The following is a 17,988-nucleotide window of genomic DNA, read 5'->3' as shown; positions in this document are numbered from 1 at the left end:
TTTACTCGTTCCTGCCTAAAGATGAGCCAAATTGGACGGGAGTCGCAAGTGCGACTCGCTGGGCATCTCGGGAATTGTAGTTTAATTTGATCGCGCGAGCCAATGGAAATCGGGGAAACATGGTCAGCATACGGTGGAACCCGGGAATGGCAGTGTGAGCTAGACCGGGGTGGGACCGCGCAGCAGGCGATCCAGTAACCGAGGTTTCCGTGATGTCATCGGCGTGCGCCGGAAAGCAGGGCTCACACGGTGCACGCCCGGAGCTGGCGGGGAGGATGGCCGGCTTCGCGGAGCTTGGGCTGTCATCGTGGCTTGTGGAACAATGTCGGCAGCTGGGTTTGAAGCAGCCCACGCCTGTACAGCTCGGCTGCATCCCCGCCATCCTGGAGGGTAAGTGTGGCCCGGCCTCTTCCCCAGGAAGCCTCCCCACTCTGTCGGCTCCCTTGCCTTCGCGCCTTAGCCTTTGCCTAACCCACTTCTGCGAGGCGAGGGGTACGCTTGGGCGTTATGGACGAGCCTGGGTCCCAAAGGTAGACTGGGCAGTGTTGGCGTTTGGGATTCACAGCTGACTCCCTGTGTGTCCGCACATAAGTAATGTAATCCGAGAAACTCGTGGTCTCAGAGCACAGCACTACTATCTGAATTTTACAAATGGAAACTGAAGTTGTCAGGATTACTGGTAAATGCAGGACTCTGGTCCCGAGAGTAGAGGACTCTACTCTCTACTCTAATGGCCCAACCCATTAGAGTTGGCTCTACTCTAATGGTTTGCCATTAAAAAGATGCTCTTGGGATCCCTGGGTGGCTCAGCGGTTTAGCGCCTGCCTTTGGCCCAGGGCGCGGTCCTGGAGTCCCGGGATCGAGTTCCACGTCGGGCTCCCGGTGCATGGAGCCTGCTTCTCCCACCTCCTATGTCTCTGCCTCTCTCTCTCTCTCTCTCTCTCTCTCTGTCTATCATAAATAAATAAATAAATCTTAAAAAAAAAAAAAAAAGATGCTCTTGGGGGCGCCTGGGTGGCTTAGTCCGCAGAGCTTGTGACTCTTGATTTCCGCTCAGATCATGATCTCAGGGTTGAGCTCAAGCCCCGCATTGGGCTGCGCGCTGGGTGTAGAGCCTGTTTGGAATTCTCTCTCTCCCTCTCTCTTTGCTCCAACCCTTCCCCACACTCTCTCTCTCTCTCTCTTAAAAAAAAAAAAAAAAAAAAAGGCAGAGATGCCCTTAGGAAACCTAGGAAATAACAGGTTGAGGGTTGAATAAATGAAGATGAAGAAATCAGTAGGGATCCTAGGATGCAGATTGGGGGGGGGCATTCAGGTTTCCCCACACTGGGATGTGCTGTAAGGGCTTCAAAATGAGATAGTGAGTAGTAACATCTTGGGTCAGATGGATGTGGGTTCCATTCCAGCCTGCTGCTCACTGGCTGTGTGTCCTGGGCACATCTCTGAGACTCAGTTTCCCTTTTTGTTGGGTGTAGACAGTAATGATCATACACTCCTAGAATTTGTCAGTGTGCCCAGATGTAAATGACATAGGCCAGTATTGGATACATAGTAACTGCTCATTAAACATTAGCTATTGTAAACTGTGCTCAGTAGAACACTTGTGTATACTTGAAGTGTGTTGATGCTCCTTTGCCCTCTGCCCAGGTCGGGACTGCTTGGGCTGTGCCAAGACAGGCAGTGGCAAGACAGCAGCATTTGTCCTGCCCATCTTGCAGAAGCTGTCTGAGGATCCCTATGGCATCTTCTGCCTTGTCCTGACACCCACCAGGTGAGCTCCCCACAGGCTTTCCGGGTGAGTTAACCATCTGTGTTTTCTTAGGCAAGCACCTTTACCTCTCTAAGCTCACTTTCCCTCTTTTTAAAATGGGGACAAAAATCATTCCGGCCTCTTAAGGGAGGTAGAAAATTAACCAGGATAGTGTGTGAGAAGTGCTGAGCACAGGGTCTGTCTCATGGCAAGTTCCAGCTAGGCAGGAGCTATCAAGAGTTTTGTAGCCCAAGATAGAGACACATCTCCTGTTCTTGGGCAGACAAATATGGCAGTTGACATGGTAAGTCCTATAGCAGCAGGAGGAAAGGTAGGCACTGTATGCTGTGAGGGTGTGGCCTGGGGAGGAGGGAGTTGGGGAATATTTCATTCAAGGGGTTCCTTAAAGAATGACAAGGATCTCTCAAAGGGACAAATTTGGGGAAAGATATTTATTCTAGGCAGAGGGAACTGCTAGTGCATTTGAGCAGAGGTGTGAGAGAGAGGCAAGGCACAGAAAGGGTACTTGGGGCCAGGCAGGTTAGAGCCAACTTGAGAAAAGCCTAGAATGCCAGGAAGAGAGTTAGATCAATTCTGGGGGCACGTGAGCAGGAGAGGGCAAAACAAGAGGACAAGAAGTGGACACATGGGCCAGGGAGAGGCCTGGGCAGAGCTGGGGCTGAAGGGTAGGGAAGACAGAGCTTGGACACTGACCAGCCCCAAGGGAGGGGGCTTAGATCTTGAGCTTTGGTGACTGTGGGCTTAGATCTTGGACTTTGGTGACTATGGTGTTGAGGTCACAACTGAGGAGGAGAGGCCAGTTTGGGTGGGTCTGGTGGGCGAGGGGCTGTGGGATGTCTGGATCCCAGCCTTGTAAGGGGACAGGGGCCAAAACAGGGCTCCGGTGCTCAGTATCCGACCGAGCCCTTATCCAGAGGGAACTGGAAGTTGTGGTGTGTGTATAAGCAGGAGAGGGCCAGTCGGGAGGTCTGAGGGATGGGCATGGGATTGAGAGGCAGGCACAGAACCCCTATCTAACCCAGCCTGGCCCCTTCACACCCACAGGGAGCTGGCCTACCAGATTGCAGAGCAGTTCCGGGTCCTGGGGAAGCCTTTGGGCCTGAAAGACTGCATCATTGTCGGCGGCATGGGTACAGGGGGCCCGGGGAGGCTCTGGGTAGGGCTCCCCCGTGGCCTCAGGCCACCCACCCAGACCCACCTCTCACACTCCACCTACAGATATGGTGGCCCAGGCCCTGGAGCTCTCCCGGAAACCACACGTGGTCATTGCCACACCAGGGCGCCTGGCTGACCACCTCCGGAGCTCCAACACTTTTAGCATAAAGAAGATCCGTTTCCTGGTGAGTCGGCCTGGGGCACCAATTGATTGATCCGTTCAGGACACGTGTCCCACAGGCCATCCAGGAGAGCATTAGGAGAAGTGATAGGACAGCTGAGAGATCAATGGAGGTTGGGGGCAGGGCCTCTCTGAGGAGCAGATGTCAGAGACCTAGAGGGAGAAGGCTCCAGGGCATGTGTCCAAGGCTGGGCAGGAGGTGTGTGAGGGAGACTGGCTGAGCTAGGCTGGGCTGGGCATGTGCTCAGGCCCTGGACAGGGCTCTCACCCCAGACCTCCTACCCCCTACCCCTGGTGCTGCAGGTGATGGATGAGGCTGACCGGCTGCTGGAGCAGGGCTGCACGGATTTCACCGTGGACCTGGAGGCCATCCTGGCAGCCGTGCCCACTCGTAGGCAGACACTGCTCTTCAGTGCCACACTGACTGACACACTCAAAGAGCTTCAGGGACTGGCCACCAACCAGCCCTTCTTTTGGGAGGCTCAGGCCCCGTGAGTCCACAGCCCGGTGCAGATGGGCAAGGCAGGGGCAGGTGGGTGGTGTGGGTGAGGGGAGGGGAGACACACCCAAAAGAAGTTAAGGCCCGTGGCCAGTGTGGGGCATTGGCTCCATTCAGCGGGGGGAAACTGAGCCCTGCGCATCCCCAGGGTGCGTACAGTGGAGCAGCTGGACCAGCGCTACCTGTTGGTGCCTGAGAAGGTCAAGGACGCCTATCTGGTCCACCTGATTCAGAACTTCCAGGATGAGCACGAGGACTGGTCCATCATCATCTTTACCAACACGTGCAAGTGAGCATGGGCCTGCCTCTCTCTTCCCTCAGATCCCCCAATCCCCTGTCCCCATAACCCTTTATGAAGGCCCAAGGTACGAGACACACAGCCAGTCTTTGCACTCCAGGGCCTCTGCTCAGACCAAAGGTTCTAGAGGATTCATTCAAGGAAGCTCTGGGAGGTCAAGCAGTTTGCTGAGGATACCCCTCCTGAAGGCAGAGCCAGGATTTGGGGTTCCTCAGGCCCACTCTTACCCAGAAGGTCCAGGGGCCTCTGGCTGTACCCAGAATTCCCCAGCAATAGCTGGGAAGGCCTTTTCACTGTGTCTCAGTGTGTTGCTAGGCCCCGGCACATCAGCTCCAAGACCCAGGTCTGTCCTCTCTATAGTCCCAGGGGCCTTCAAAATCTTTTGAAGGTCTTAGAGGAGATTATTAGGAAGCAGTAGCATGAGTCAGAGTAGATATGCAGCCTACATCCCCTGGAGGAGACCCCCTAACTGGTTCTTGCCCTCCGAAAATTTATTGGCTTCCAGAAGAAAATCTGGATGTAGGTCTGACTATCATTGGCCTAGCCACGGAAGGGGTCAGCAGGCAGGATACTGCACACCCCTGCTTCTCCTTTACCGGTGGTGCAGAGCCACCTACTTTCGATCTTGGGGTGTGCTGGGATGGGAGTGCCTTCCCAAGACCCTGGCCCTGGAGAGGTTGACGAGAGGTTGACAGTGTGTCCTTCCCACCAGGACCTGCCAGATCCTGTGCATGATGCTGCGTAAATTCAACTTCCCCACTGTGGCTCTGCATTCCATGATGAAACAGGTATGGGATGAAACTGCCCCAGAAACCCACCTGCCATCCCTAGCCTTGCCCTGGCAACTGATTCCAGCCTCAGGACCACGCTCTTTCCTCTGCCTTGAACACTTCCTGCCACCCATTTGCCTTGGTCCATCCTTTCCATGGGTGAACCCCGTGAGGGTGGGCCTATCCTAGACTCTACCCTGTTCCCAGGCCTCACACAGTAAGTGCTCAAATGTTTGCTGAGATGCTCCCTGACCCCTATCTTCCCAATTCTCTCCCCAACTTGGCAACAGAAAGAACGCTTTGCTGCCCTGGCCAAATTCAAGTCCAGCATCTACAGGATCCTGATTGCAACAGACGTGGCCTCCCGGTGAGCAGCCCCAGGGTGTTCCGTCTTCTGTGCTGCCCAGTGGCACCCCCACAGTGGGACCAGGGCAAGAATTGGGGTGGCTGAGTGACCTTGGATGAGTCCCCGCCTCAGTTTCCCCACATGGACAGTAGCACTGACTGGCCTCTGCCTCTAGGGGCCTGGACATTCCCACAGTGCAGGTGGTTATCAACCACAACACGCCCGGGCTGCCGAAGATCTACATACACCGAGTTGGCCGGACAGCCCGTGCAGGTAAGTGGACAGGGCGGGATGGCCGTTGGACCCATGTCCCTCCTGCCTTCCCCTCACCATGAGGAACCAAAGTCAGGAGTCGGTGAGAGAAGATATGGGGGTATAGCCTGCTGGTGAGAAGGAGTGTCCAGAAGTTTGGGGAATCATCCTTTTGAAAGCAGAGGCGGTGAATGCTCTGGTTTATGAGATCCTCTCATGCCAGCAGTGGGGAGAAACATGGATTCTGGAGCCAGACCAGGCCTGGCCCTTCTCTCCTGTCCTGTGGCCTCGGGCAGGTTCCATCAGCTCTCTGGGCCCATCTCCTCATCAAAGGACAAGTAATGAGAACGATGCCTGTTTGGTGCTGCTCCAGAGGTCACGGGCCTCAGCGGCTGTCATGCACCAGTCACCCTCATGGAAACAGGGAATGGAGAAAGTAGTGTGGCAGATCTGGGCTGAGGCCCATTGAGCCTTATCACTGACAAAATGCTGATAGCCAGACCCCAAAGGGAGATCAGCCACATCACCAGCACCGTGTAATGCCGGCCTGGCAGCGGAGCCACCGCTGCTGGTGTCCTGTGTCTCCTCTGGGATGGACCTGCCCTAGCCCCGTTCACTGAGCCCTTACTGTTCCCACCAGGAGGAGCCCTGAGCCGCCTAGTGGTCACAGCCTATTTGGCCCCTAGCTCACAGCAGGTAACTATGGTGTGTCCTTGCAGGGCGGCAGGGACAGGCCATCACACTGGTGACGCAGTATGACATCCACCTTGTACATGCCATCGAGGAGCAGATCAGTGAGTGGTAGGGTGGGAGAGGGGGCTGGGGGGAGCCGGATGCCTCTGGGTAAGATGCCCACTCACCCCTCTCTGACACCTGCTGGGCTACTCACGAGCAGGCTTAAACTCCACTTTCCTTTCTGTGCAATCCCAAATGAAGGCTTTTAGCCCAATTAGCAAAACAAGCTTCCCACAGTGCCCTCAGCCACTGAAAGCCACATCCAATGGGAAGGGATTTTGGTTTCTTAGACAGGGATGTATGGATGGTCCCTGTGGTTAAGTCAGAGGCCTCAGGGACAGGGTCTGGGTGTGTTTAAAACCCCCCTTGGGTGGTTTAGCAAGTGCCCAGACCAAGAACTACTGGAAAATCTGTAATCATTGCACAGACTGTCCTAAAATTCAGAAGCCTCTGGACTTCAAAGGACAGTGTTTGAGTAATTTCTATACGCAACATGGGGCTCAAACTCATGACCCCAAGATCAAAAGTCACACACTGTTCTGACTAAGCCAGCCAGGCATCCCTAAAGGAGAGTGTTAAAATAATCTCTACACCCAACGTAGGGCTCAAGAGTCAAGAGTCCCGAGATCAAGAGTCACATACTCTTCTGAGTCAGCCAGGTGCCTCTAAAGGAGTTTATAAAAACAACAACAAACTTCCAGTCAAATTCATAGTATTGCTAATAGCAATAAAAAAGGACAGCCTATCTTCTTTAGGTCTACAATTCCAGATCTTGCCCATCTGACCTTTATATGATATGACCCCAAGCTTGTATACCCCACTGCATGGGGAGCTCACTCCTAAGCCAGGATCCCTCCTCTTGTCTGCCCTCTCTCAGAGAAGCAGCTGGAGGAGCTCTCAGTGGAGGAGGCCAAGGTGCTGCAGATCCTCACGCAGGTCAATGTGGTGCGGAGGGAGTGTGAAATTGTGAGTATGGGAGGCCTTGGGGCCCAGGGTGCTCCATTTGTGATGAGGGCCCCTATGACAGCCTCTCCTTCTCTCCCCAGAAACTGGAGGCGGCCAACTTTGACGAAAAGAAGGAGATCAACAAGCGGAAGCAGCTGATCCTGGAGGGGAAGGTGAGGGCTGAGTGGGCTGGTCGGGGTGTGGGGGGTAAAGGGAGGGCTTCCAGGGGGCAGATTGCCCAGCTTGGCCACCTGCGGGTCCTCCCACCAGGACCCTGATCTAGAAGCCAAACGCAAGGCTGAGCTGGCCAAGATCAAGCAGAAGAACCGGCGCTTCAAGGAGAAGGTGGAGCAGGCGCTACAGCGGCAGAAAGCCAGCAGGGCTGGCCATGGGGGGCGTCCACCCGGGGGGCGCCCACCCAGGGCCCCACCTGAAGCTCACTCAGCCCCAGCGCCCATCCACGGCCAGCCCTGAGCGCCACATGGTCATGTGCCTAGCCTGGGATTCCTCCCCAGAACGGACAGTCGGAGGGCCCCTCCACTCCCCTGGACCTGCACAGTCGCTGTCAGTGGGACCCAAGACACCCATGTTGTGCACTGCACAGCTCTTCCACCCTGCAGCCCCCAGCTGGCCCCTTCTCAGAGCCTCTGCCAAGCATCAGGCTGCAGAGAAGGAAAGAACACTGACTACAAGTTTGGGCCCAACTCCATACACAGTGACGCTGGTCACCTCGGTTGGGAGGGCAGGGGGATGCTACAGGGCCCCAGAGCAAAGGCATGTTGCTTGCCAGGAGTCACTTAATAAATGGGTCTCTCAGCTTCCTTGGTCTGACTCTGTGGCAGTAGGGGCAAGGGAGGAGGGTTCAGCTACTGGTGCTTCCCAAGCCCCCCAGGACATGTCACCCCCACCCACCACTCATTCTTCATTCCATCAGGCCAGGCCCAAAGCTTTGAACTATAGTGCTGGCCATTTTGGCCAAGTGACCTTGAGTTTGAGAAGCCCCATCTGGGCCTCTCTTTCCTTGTCTGAAAAATGGGCACAGCAAGGGCATCACCCTCCAAACGTGGCCATCAGGTTCAGTGAAATGACGCCTGGTGGAATTTGGGATTTGTAGCCAGAGTAGAGGGAGGGGATGCTTAACCAAGGGCCACCTAAAGGCAAAGTGGTCCAGACCACATGAGTTGAGCCCCAGGGGGTGGACAGAGCTATGCTGTACAGAGCTGAGCTCCTGGCTGTGTGGCCTGGGTGTGCTTCTCAGGCTCTGAAACTCATTCTTCTCACCTGCAAGTGGTTTACTAAGCCCTACAAAGACAGAGCAGCTGAGGTACATGGAAGAGGAAGCAGGAAGAGGGGTGCAGTGACGGCGGTCAGATGCCTGGGTGCCCACATAACACACACACAGGCACAGCCACTCTTAGAAATGTAATCTGGGCACCAGCACGCACCCTGGGGATTCTAGAAATCTACACAATGAAAAGCCCCAGAACGCCCCTTGAGCTGTGAGCGGCCAGGGCCAGCTGGGGCACTACGGCCAGGCCCTCCCCAGGCTGGGTTGGGCCCCCAGTCCCTGCCAGGGTGAATGGCCCATTGTGCTGCCCGCAGCCCGGCTCGTGCCCCAGGCGGGAATCCTGCGTATAAAACCAGCTGCCACAGGCCCCGGCTCCCACGCAGACCCTGCAGCCAGGCTCAGGGTGTGCCCTCTGCCAGGCGGGCGAGGCCCTCTCGCAGCTCGCTCAGCTCAAACAGCCTGACGTCCAGCAGCTGTGCAGCTCGGCCCACCTCAGCCCGTGCCCGTTCCCGCTCGGCCCGGGCCTCCTCCAGGCTGCGCTCCGTTGCCCGCAGCTGATGCTCTAGCTCAGCATTGCGAGTCTCCAGGTCCTGCAGGGAGAGAGCAGGCAGGTTTTGGAGCCCCAACAAGTCTAGGGTCACCAGCCCTGCTTGGGGCATTCAGCATCTGAGTACCATCCCATCAAACTCCACTCTGGGCCCTGCCAAGCCTTTTAGTCTCATCCTCCTTGAAGGGATAAGAGACACTCCCTGAGCCCTTGGCCAATTTAAAGGTCATAGAACACACATCCCCCTTCTGCTCAAAACCCTTCTGTGACCCATTAGGCTGGGAACAAAACCCACATCACTCCCTCCTCTCCTTGTCCTTTCCAACTCAGCCTTGCCAGCTTCCTTGTGGTTCTTTGAACCACAATGTTGAGTTTCTTTCCACTTCAGGGCCTTTGCATAGGCTGTGCACGCTGTGCAGGAGACCAGAGGGAGCATCTCCCCAACTTCTCTTGGGTCCCCAGATCCTTTAACATCTTCACCTGCTGGACTCACGGGACATACCCCATCAACATTTTTCCGATAAAGTCTTCAGTGAAAGCCAGGCCACTCAGACCTGGGTTCAAATGCAGGCTCCTGACCTGAGGACTTGATGGGGTTAAGGATGGGAATTCAGCAGGGACTCAAAAATTGTTGAGGGGCTCCTGGGTGGCTCAGTCAGTTAAGCGTCTGCCTTTGACTTCAGTCATGATCTCAGGGTCCTGGGATCCAGCCCCGTGTCAGGCTCCCTGCTCAGTGGGGAACCTGCTTCTCTTTTTCCTTCTACCCCTCCCCGCCCAAGCTCTATCTCAAATAAATAAAATATTTGTTAATTGCTTTTGAATCAAAGAATAGGAAACATTGTCCTAATAACAGCTGTCCTTTACAAAACACTGGCTGCAACTCAGGCTTTCCATGTACCCGGTCTTCCCAATCCTTCACAACCTTAGGCAAATCTCTTCCTCACCCCTTACAGGTTAAGAAACAGGCTTGGATAGGCACACAGCTGCCCAGGACCCAATAGGAAAGAAAGATCCCAGGTCTGTCCCACACCAGGAGCCGCCTGCCCCTGTGTTGTCACCCCACCCCACGACACACACCTGCACTTTCTGCTGTGCCTCCTCACGCTCCGTGGCATCCAGGGCCTCACGGGTTCCACCAGTTTGGCTCTTCAGTGTCTGGATCTCCTAGAGAAGAGTTCCCAGGGTCTATTCTGGGGGTCCTGGCTCCCTTGTGGGAGGTCAGGGAAGATGAAGCCCAGGGACACACACTCAGTGCTCACCTGGTCCTTGGTTTGCACTAGAGCCTCCAGCTGCTCCAGTGACTGGCCTGGCCCTTCCTTCTCACTGACCGAGGGTGGCTCTGCCACCGCTGCCTGGGCCTCCAGCTCAGCCACCTGTGTGGATAGGAAAGTCAGCCCCTGACACCCAGCCTGAACTCTCCTGGGGAATCTGCCCTTGCTCGGTCACACCCATGACTAGGCACTCATCCCCTCTGATTGGGGCCACCAACATGCAGCAGGTAGGACTTTAGGGTTTCACAATGGTTGGCATTATCTCAGACCCATAATACAGAACAAGAAACTGAGGCTCAGAGAAATGACCTGCAGAGATCACACAGCCAGGCAGTGAACCCAAGGACGGATAGGACCTGCGGAGGCCCGGACTCCCCAGCTGCTGGGGCCACTCGGAGTCTCTGGGAGGAAGGGATCCTCTCACCCGCTGCCGCAGCCTCTCGGCCTCGGCACGCTGGGCCTCCAGCTGCTGCCTCCACTGGGCGGCGGCGGCGTTGGCTTCTCGCAGGGCGCCCGCCAACTTGTTGTTGCTGTCCTGCAGCGCGAAGAATTCCGCCTCCCACTGCACCTCGCCCACGGAGCTGCAGGGGTGCAAGGGTTGGCGGCGCGAGACCCGGCCCCAAAGGGTAGGGGCAGCGGCGGGGCGGGGCCGTGGGCGGGGCCTTGGCAGGGGCGGGGCCACCTGGGCGGGGCCTTGGCCGGGGCGGGGTCAAAGTAGGGGCCGAGTGCCCGCCCAGGGAGACGCACGGAAGGGGCAGCGGCGTCAGCCCCTCCGGGCGTGCTCCGAACCGGGCGCGGGTTGGAGACATCGTGGGTTTAGAATTCGCTCGGGGAGGCGTGACCGAGACAGGGTTAGTCCCCGGGAGGGATGAGGTCGGGCAGGGGCGGCCCGAGAAGGCGTGCTCGAAGGAGGAGCGCGTTGCAGGGGCGAGGTCGGCTCCAGGAGGGGCGGAAGCGAGCCAGTCTCCTCCCCTTCCCGGGCCTTGGGTACAGTCCGATCCTGCGGCCCGTCGCGCCCCAAGGGCTTCTGAGGAGCAACTCCGGGTGCCTGGCGTCCTGCCACCCCCTCTGCTCGCCCTACCCGCCTCACCCCTCGGACAGCATCTTCTTGAGCCGCTCGCGCTCGGCGGGGCCGGGGACGTCGGCGCTCTGGCTACGGAATAGTTTCTCGTCGCCGGGGCCATTGGCGCTGACGAGGGGACTTGGGGGCACCTAAGGGCGTGGGCAGAAGAGGGGTCACACTGGGGTGTGGCTTCGGCCAAGGACCGGTAAGGTCATGGTTGGGGTCAGCGCTGATGTCACCGGTATTGTGACTGAAGGCCAGGGTCCTTTCCAGCCCTGGGATGCAAGCGCGCCCCTCTCCTCATCTACCCTCTGTGGCTCCCCATGGCCCCTGGGCCAGAGTTCCAGGCACTGTGCCCCCACTTAGCCTCCCTGGGCTCTCACCAAGGCCCCAGGCACACCTGATTCAGGCTGGTCTAAATAAACCACTGAGATACTCAAAATCTGCAAAGGTGGGGGGAGCAATGTGAAACCTCTGTGCTATTCCTTCATAGCTATGTCCTTCCCTGGGGCCAAATTTCCACCTGCTTTTAAGATTCAGACAGGAAGCCCTCCACCAGGCCGAATTCATTATGTATCCCCCTCACTGCCTGGCCCGCGGGCTCTGAGGGTCCGGAGCAGCCTGCTTTTTCATCTCTGTCACCCTCTTTCCCAGCCCTGGGCCTGGCACACAGTAGGTGGTCAGTAAATTATGCTGAATAAATTAGTGGGGGAAAGCTCCCGGGACAGTTTCTCACTTGGCCACCCCCCACCACCACCCCCATTAGCTATTTCAACCTCCGGGTTTTTACTCCGCCATCTAAGCTGGTTTCCAGGCCTTCGGTGATCCAAGGCTAGGCCGGACCCCCAGGATGTGCTCCTGAGCCTTTTCTTCCAAGGCTCCTGCTGTAGGTGGAGTTTTATGGGATCTGTGAGCATTTGGTCCTGGGCACCAGCACAGTACCTGGACCCTCAGTATCAGCTGAGTGACTGGCAGGCATGGGACAGGAAATACTGACCTGGTGGGCAGCGAGCGCCAGGGCTGGACTGGTGAGCTCCCCCCCATCCTGAGATTTCTCCCTCGCCAGCCTCGCTGCTTCCTTTACTTCCTGGAACTTCTCAGCAAACTGGGGGTGGGGAGGGGAGCAGAACAAACAGTCAAAGCCAACCCAGCCCCCTCTCCCAGGGCCTCACTTGGTCACCCCCACCCAGCACCACCCTTGTCACTTTGAAAGGGACTTTAGGAGTCATGCATATCCTCTGGTCTCATGAACTGGAAGAGTGGTCAGGAGGCTTGGAATAAGTTGTTCCAGTGAGCAGACTGAGTATCATGGTGGAGGTAGGATTTAGGTGGAGGTGAATTCCATGGAGCCGCCTTGAGAAAGGGATCCCCTGGAACGCCTGAGTGGCTCAGCGGTTGGGCATTTGCCTTCGGCTCAGGGTGTGATCCCAGAGTACAGGGGTCGAGTCCTGAATCGGGCTTCCTTTGTGGAGCCTGCTTCTCCCTCTGCCTATGTCTCTGCCTCTTTCTCTGTGTGTCTCTCATGAATAAATAAATAAAATCTTGAAAAAAAAAAAAAGAAAGAAAGAAAGGGATCCCCTTCCTCTCAGTCAGGCTTATTTCAGCAAGGAGAGCCTCAGGTGGGTGCTGTCTTTAATGCCCCGGACACTTGTGAATATCTTTTTATAACACAGAGAAAGCAGGTCTTGGGCTCAGAGCCTCTGAGAGGCACCTGTACTCAGTGAAAAAGTAAATCACCCTCTTCTCATTCCTACTCTACCTATACCGATTTTCCAGTTAGGGTAGGATACACTGGTTTTCATTTTAAAATAAACTTCTTTAGTTTGAAAATAATTTTTTAAAGAAAATGTTTACACACAGACGGTCATTCGATTGGGGGGAAGAGACCAGTGCAAGTCGTTGGAGGGAAATCATCTCAAAAAACGGTTGAAGAGCAACTAAATACTCAGTGAGAAAAAATACTCCTGCTTTATACCACCCACAGAAATTAATTCAAGACCTAAATTTGAAAGGAAAATGAAAGCTTCTAGAAGCAAAGAGAATCCTCACGATCTCATTAGGAATCAGAAAGCACTACTCATCCAGGGGAACAATGGGATGAGACAATATTGAAGTCTGAAGACAGCAGAGGGTGGAGGGAGGCAATGATGAAGGTAGTGCTAGGGTGTGTGAGGGAACTCCCAGCTCATCCCAGGCACCCAGAGAAGGGCGGGGTGTGTCCAAAATTGGAGCAGATGGCCAGCAGAGCTGAGACATGAGCCAGGGAACCAGGAAGGGTTGTCTAATTCTCATGCCTATTCTACAGCACCTGCCCAGAGGCCCCCAGGGCCCTAAGAGGAACCCCAGGGCCAGCCCTGTCCTTCCCGCCATGTAATCCTGCAAGCCCACCTGGGTCAGATGCTGCTCAGAAGCAAAGCCAAGGCCATAGACGGTGTTGGCACGACTGTCTGCCCACTGCCCAAACTTCTGGGAGGTTTTGGTAAAGGTCATGTTGGGGGTGACGGTGCTGTTGATGATGGCCTGGGAAGAGGGAAGAGGGGGGAACACAATTCAAGCTTGATGAGACTGACAATAATGAACATGAGACCCCCAGGGTGTCACTTTGTATTAGCTCTTGGGAGGTTCTAGGTGTGAGCCATCTCAAGACAGAGACTGATTTAAGGGCTCCTCCCAACCCCCAGCCCCCAGGCACACAGCAGGGTAATGACTAGACCCAAACCTGCCTCTGAGACCTCAGGAGCCTGCCACCCCCACCCAGGCCCTGCCAGGACCTTGGCACCCCCAATGCTGATGATTCGGTAGACATTGCGGGTGGCATCATAGAAGTAGGAGACCGTGAGTGCGTGCTTGCCCGCGGGGATCCAGTTCCGCTTGGTGGCCGGGTCAATCTGGAACACATGTGCCCGTGTGCTGAAGATGGGCTGCTCCCTGCATGAGGAGACGGTTCTCAGTGGGGCTAGGCATCCCCCAGGGGGCTCAGGGCCAAGCTGGGGAGGCAGGGGCTCACCTGGCTGTGGACATTGGTCAGGTTGGGTTGGGTGGGCTCCAAGAGGCAGCCAGAGGGATGGCAGGAGCTGCGGGTTCAGCCTCTGGGGGGAGAGAGGGATTGTGAGTGTCTCCCCAGGACAGGCTTAAGGAAACCAAGCGGGTCCAACCTCAGGACCCACCACCAGCCACACCATTCATAGAACCTCAATTAGAAAGGTAAAGGAATCAGCAGATCATTCAGCAAAAACACCCTGTCCCTCTCCTTTGGGAGGAAGCCCCCACACACCCTGAGCAGGAGATGACTCTCCGAGAGGAGCCAGGTGGCCCTGGATCTCCCAGCATAAACTTGTCAGCATGCTGGTTACTGAACCCAGAGTGACACCCCCTCAATACTGGTGCTAGATAGAGAAGGCCAAGGTGAACTCCTACTTGGTATTTTCTGCCACATTCACTCATCACTCCCCAAACCAGGATCTCCATCAAAATGTGGGCCATCACCAGATGCCTCCTGGGAGACCAGTTCCTCCTAGATCCCACAGAGGGACCCCTCAGCTTCCACTCTAGGGCAGAGGCACACTTGGAGGCAGAGTCCAAATCCCCAGGGAGCTGCCAGCCTAGTTAAGAAGATGTAGCCAAACAAATTTACCCTGGTACCCACTAACCGATTGCCCATGACCACTCTATCCCAATACCATGCAGGGCTGGGTGGCATCAAGGATTGGGAGATCCCCAGCCCCTCTTGCTGCCTCCAGCCACGACCTCACAGATACCAGGAATGGCTGCCCTGGAGAATTCCTTAACCTCACCTCTGTGCCTCCAAAACCTGCATCTGGGGGATCTGCAGGGGACCAGGAGGGACCTGGGGAAGGGAGGTGGCCAGTGGGGGAAGGGAGGCCCCCCGCGGAGCGGCCTCCCTGGTCAGAGGAGGGTTGCCCCCCCACCCTGTCCTGGGCAGCTGCTGCCCGGGTCACAGGGTCTGAAACCGGAGCCCCTGTGTGGGGGAGGGGCGGCAGCGCTGGCCCGGGTTGGGAGCAAGTCCTGGGTCGAAGCAGGGTTCCAGGGTGCAGGGGTCCCAGAAACCCAGGCCCTGCCGGCCCTGACGGTCCTGCCGCGACTTGCAGCTTTGGGGAAAGTTACTCACCAACTAGTCATGTGCCTCGGTCGCCGCCGGCCGCGGGGCTCCCGGAGGAGGCCCGGACCCCGCCCGGTGCCAGGATCCCCAGTTGCGTGTGGGGGCGAAGCCCCACCCCATGCGCCCCGGGCTGGGGGGCCTGGTATTCAGTAAGGAAAGAATTCCCATCCGCGTCAGAATCGGGGCGCCCAATGCGCTCCCCGACTTCGGGAAGTGCCACCCTCGACCCGGGAACTTCCGAGATTCGCGCGATGCCCCCCGACTCCGGGTCCAGAACTTCGGGGATCCCTCGCACCACCTCCGACTTCTAAATTCCGGGGACTCCCTGCCAGCTCTCCAGCCCCGGGTCGGTGATTTCGGGATCCTCTCGTGCCGCCTCCCAACCCCAGGCCGGGAACGTCGGGGACAGCGCAGCCTCCTCCAACGCCGGGTCCGGAACTTTGGGAACCCCTCGCCCCGTGCCCTCTCCGACCCCGGCTCCGGAACTTCGGGGCCCCTGCGCCCTCTCAAGCCCTGGAACTTCGGGGCTCCCCGGCCGCCCCCAGCCTCCCGGCCCGGAACTTCGGGGACCCCCGCGCCCTCGCCCCGGCCCTGGCACCTGGGGGCCCCCGCGTCCCCCGCGCAGGCTCGGACAGCCGGGCTCACCCTGCGGGCTCGGCGCCCCGCGAGTGTCCGGGCGCGAGTCGGGTGCTGCCCCGCGGCGCCGACTCCCCGCAGCCGGGCGCCCCGCTCGCTCGCTGGCTCCGGGGCCCGCGCCCTCCGCGCCGCCCTCCGCGCCGCCCGCGCCTTTGTCTGCGCCTCCGCCGCCGCCCGCGCCGCCTCCGGTCCCATCGCGGCCGGTCCCGACGCGGCCGCCGCCCGCCCCGCCTCCCCGGGCCGCCGAGGCCGCCCCGCAGCGCCCCCTGCCGGCCCTCCGCGGCGGGGGGGGGGGAAGGGAGGGGCGGAAGCCGGGAGCGGGGCGGGACGGGACTCCCTGGGGGCGGGGGGCGGGGGGCGGGGTGAAGAGCGGGGAAGAGGGCCGGGGCGGATGGGGACAGAGACCCAGACCCAGAGGCAGAGATATGAGGGAGAGACACAGGAGGCAGACAGATGGAGGATGGGGCTTGATCGTCCTGTCGGGGCGGCCCTGGCCCTCGGGGCACTGCCTGAAGTCATGACCTTCTGCCTTTGATGGGAGTCCCTCTCCACCTGACAGGGATCTAGAGGCCGGGGCTCCTCTATCGCACGGAGCTGGGTGCTTGCACACAGTAGGTGCTCAGTGGGTGTAGCCTGGAAATGAAACAGACACAGGCTGGGCGAAAGCTAGAAGAGGCTGAGAGAGGCAAACAGTAGGCACTTAATGAGACTTGATCAGGGGTGCCCCGTTAGGAATCGTTCCTGCCTGACTCCCCCCCCAGCTCCAATCCCCTGTTGGGGAGAGGCTTCTATCCACCTTGTCTCCCAGGAGAGGAAGGTAACAATGCCAACATGGTCGAATTATCAGTATTGCTATGTTATAGGGTCTCAGAAGCCAGGGTAGAGCGAATATTGGGGCCCAGCTCCCACCAATTGTGCAAATCTCCTGGAGGTCCTCAGGCCTGGGTTTGCCATCACTGGTCAGGGGGAACCCTTCAGGCACTTGCCAGGAGAGGGTCCAACTGGAGATGAGCCAGGATCAGCCTCCCCAGGCCAGGGTCTGCCTGTGGGACCCACTTACTTGGCAGTCCAGTGGCTGCCCTTTCTCTGGACTCCTCCAAAGTCACACAGTGCCATCGGGTTCGTGGACAGAGGCACTGCAGCTCCCTCAAACCGAGGCCTACAGTTCCCTAAAGCCCTAAACCTCATGCTTGAGCTTTCCAACAATCTCAGAGATTTTGCTTTTTGCCTTCTCCGCCCCGTCTCATTTCCCTGTTTTTATTTCTGTTTTCCCCTGACCAGAATCATCTGGGCTGGTAGCTATCTTCTAATTACCTTTAGGTGAATTCCAGGTCGCGTCGTTTCTGAAGACTTATTTCCAGACCAAGATGGAGTTTACCTTGCTTCAGGCCTTTGCCCAAACTCTCCCCTACACCTGGAATGCCATTTCTGCTGGTGTATATTTGGCCTTGTCCTTCCAGGCTCTGCTCCACTGGCCCCTCTTGCCCTAGAAGCTACTCTATCTGGGGCTTGGAAGGGATCTCGCTGTGTACTGCACCAGGACCCCATCACTTTCTCTGGGACCCTTCATCCGTATTTTTTTTTAAGATTTTATTTATTCATGAGAGACACAGAAAGAAAGGCAGAGACAGACAGAAGGAGAAGCAGGCTCCCTATGGGGAGCCCAATCCCAGGACCCCGGGATCACGCCCTGAGCCAAAAGCAGACACTCAACCACTGAGCCACCCAGGCGTCCCTTCCCTGATGTGTATTATCTGTGTATTACTTCCATCGTGGCCAGGTCTGAGCAGTCTTTGGAGGACTAGCCCATCCTGGAGCCCCAGTCTCACCCAGTATGAGAGGAACCGCTCACCCCTGCTGGGGAAACTGAGGCTCAGGCTCAGTTTCCCCAGCTGCTTCTAACTTCACAAGGCATCTGCACAAGCAAAGGATTTGGCTTCACTTTCAGGCCTGAAGCCACAAAACGCTTTGAACATTGTGGGGAACAAAGAAAATACCGTCTGTTCTGTGCAAAGAGTGACTTTTCCTTATTACCAAAAAAATAATTAAAAAAAAAATTAAGTAACTGGGAAAGGTGCCGACAGGGCCGAGGCTTCTGGAGGCCACTCAGG

General features: G+C 57.2%; 2 protein-coding genes across 7 annotated transcripts; one reads left to right on the top strand and one right to left on the bottom strand.

Moving 5' to 3' along the window:
• The first annotated feature begins 79 nt into the window (after positions 1-79).
• Positions 80-7,773, top strand: DDX49 (DEAD-box helicase 49). Of its 2 annotated transcripts, XM_072786645.1 has the most exons (13): positions 86-390; positions 1,648-1,771; positions 2,816-2,901; positions 2,990-3,111; positions 3,411-3,598; positions 3,755-3,895; positions 4,617-4,692; positions 4,965-5,041; positions 5,196-5,293; positions 5,992-6,066; positions 6,885-6,973; positions 7,054-7,125; positions 7,223-7,773. In XM_072786645.1, the coding sequence occupies exons 1-13, from the start codon at positions 213-215 to the stop codon at positions 7,424-7,426; spliced, it is 1,530 nt and encodes a 509-aa protein (XP_072642746.1). In that variant the 5' UTR covers positions 86-212; the 3' UTR covers positions 7,427-7,773. The 2 variants fall into 2 exon arrangements, with proteins under 2 accessions (XP_072642747.1, XP_072642746.1); XM_072786646.1 differs by lacking the exon at positions 5,992-6,066 and having other exon boundaries at positions 80-390.
• A 588-nt stretch (positions 7,774-8,361) lies between these two features.
• On the bottom strand, positions 8,362-16,026 carry HOMER3 (homer scaffold protein 3). 5 transcript variants are annotated; one of them, XM_072786649.1, is made up of 11 exons: positions 15,887-15,904; positions 15,251-15,380; positions 14,129-14,210; positions 13,893-14,049; positions 13,510-13,641; positions 12,119-12,226; positions 11,149-11,270; positions 10,483-10,639; positions 10,047-10,160; positions 9,865-9,951; positions 8,362-8,830 (listed from the first exon to the last, which is right to left on the bottom strand). In XM_072786649.1, the coding sequence occupies exons 3-11, from the start codon at positions 14,140-14,142 to the stop codon at positions 8,639-8,641; spliced, it is 1,083 nt and encodes a 360-aa protein (XP_072642750.1). In that variant the 5' UTR covers positions 14,143-14,210; positions 15,251-15,380; positions 15,887-15,904; the 3' UTR covers positions 8,362-8,638. The 5 variants fall into 5 exon arrangements, with proteins under 5 accessions (XP_072642750.1, XP_072642748.1, XP_072642751.1 ...); XM_072786647.1 differs by lacking the exon at positions 15,251-15,380 and having other exon boundaries at positions 15,887-16,026; XM_072786650.1 differs by lacking the exons at positions 15,251-15,380; positions 15,887-15,904 and adding an exon at positions 15,840-15,858.
• Positions 16,027-17,988: the final 1,962 nt, after the last annotated feature.

This window comes from Canis lupus, chromosome 19, assembly GCF_048164855.1.
Source record: "Canis lupus baileyi chromosome 19, mCanLup2.hap1, whole genome shotgun sequence".
Taxonomy (NCBI): domain Eukaryota; kingdom Metazoa; phylum Chordata; class Mammalia; order Carnivora; family Canidae; genus Canis; species Canis lupus.
The sequence above is the reverse complement of the archived record's forward strand: the minus strand, read 5'-3'. Positions and strand labels throughout refer to the sequence as shown.

Excerpts from the sequence above, each read along its gene's own strand:
- DDX49 (XM_072786645.1), top strand. The coding sequence starts at position 213 with ATGTCATCGGCGTGCGCCGGAAAGCAGGGCTCACACGGTGCACGCCCG. Across the intron at positions 2,902-2,989 it reads CATCATTGTCGGCGGCATGG|ATATGGTGGCCCAGGCCCTG; the intron begins GTACAGGGGGCC and ends CTCCACCTACAG. Across the intron at positions 6,067-6,884 it reads TGCCATCGAGGAGCAGATCA|AGAAGCAGCTGGAGGAGCTC; the intron begins GTGAGTGGTAGG and ends GCCCTCTCTCAG.
- HOMER3 (XM_072786647.1), bottom strand. Across the intron at positions 10,161-10,482 it reads CCGAGAGGCTGCGGCAGCGG|GTGGCTGAGCTGGAGGCCCA; the intron begins GTGAGAGGATCC and ends CTATCCACACAG. Across the intron at positions 9,952-10,046 it reads TAGTGCAAACCAAGGACCAG|GAGATCCAGACACTGAAGAG; the intron begins GTGAGCACTGAG and ends ACTCTTCTCTAG.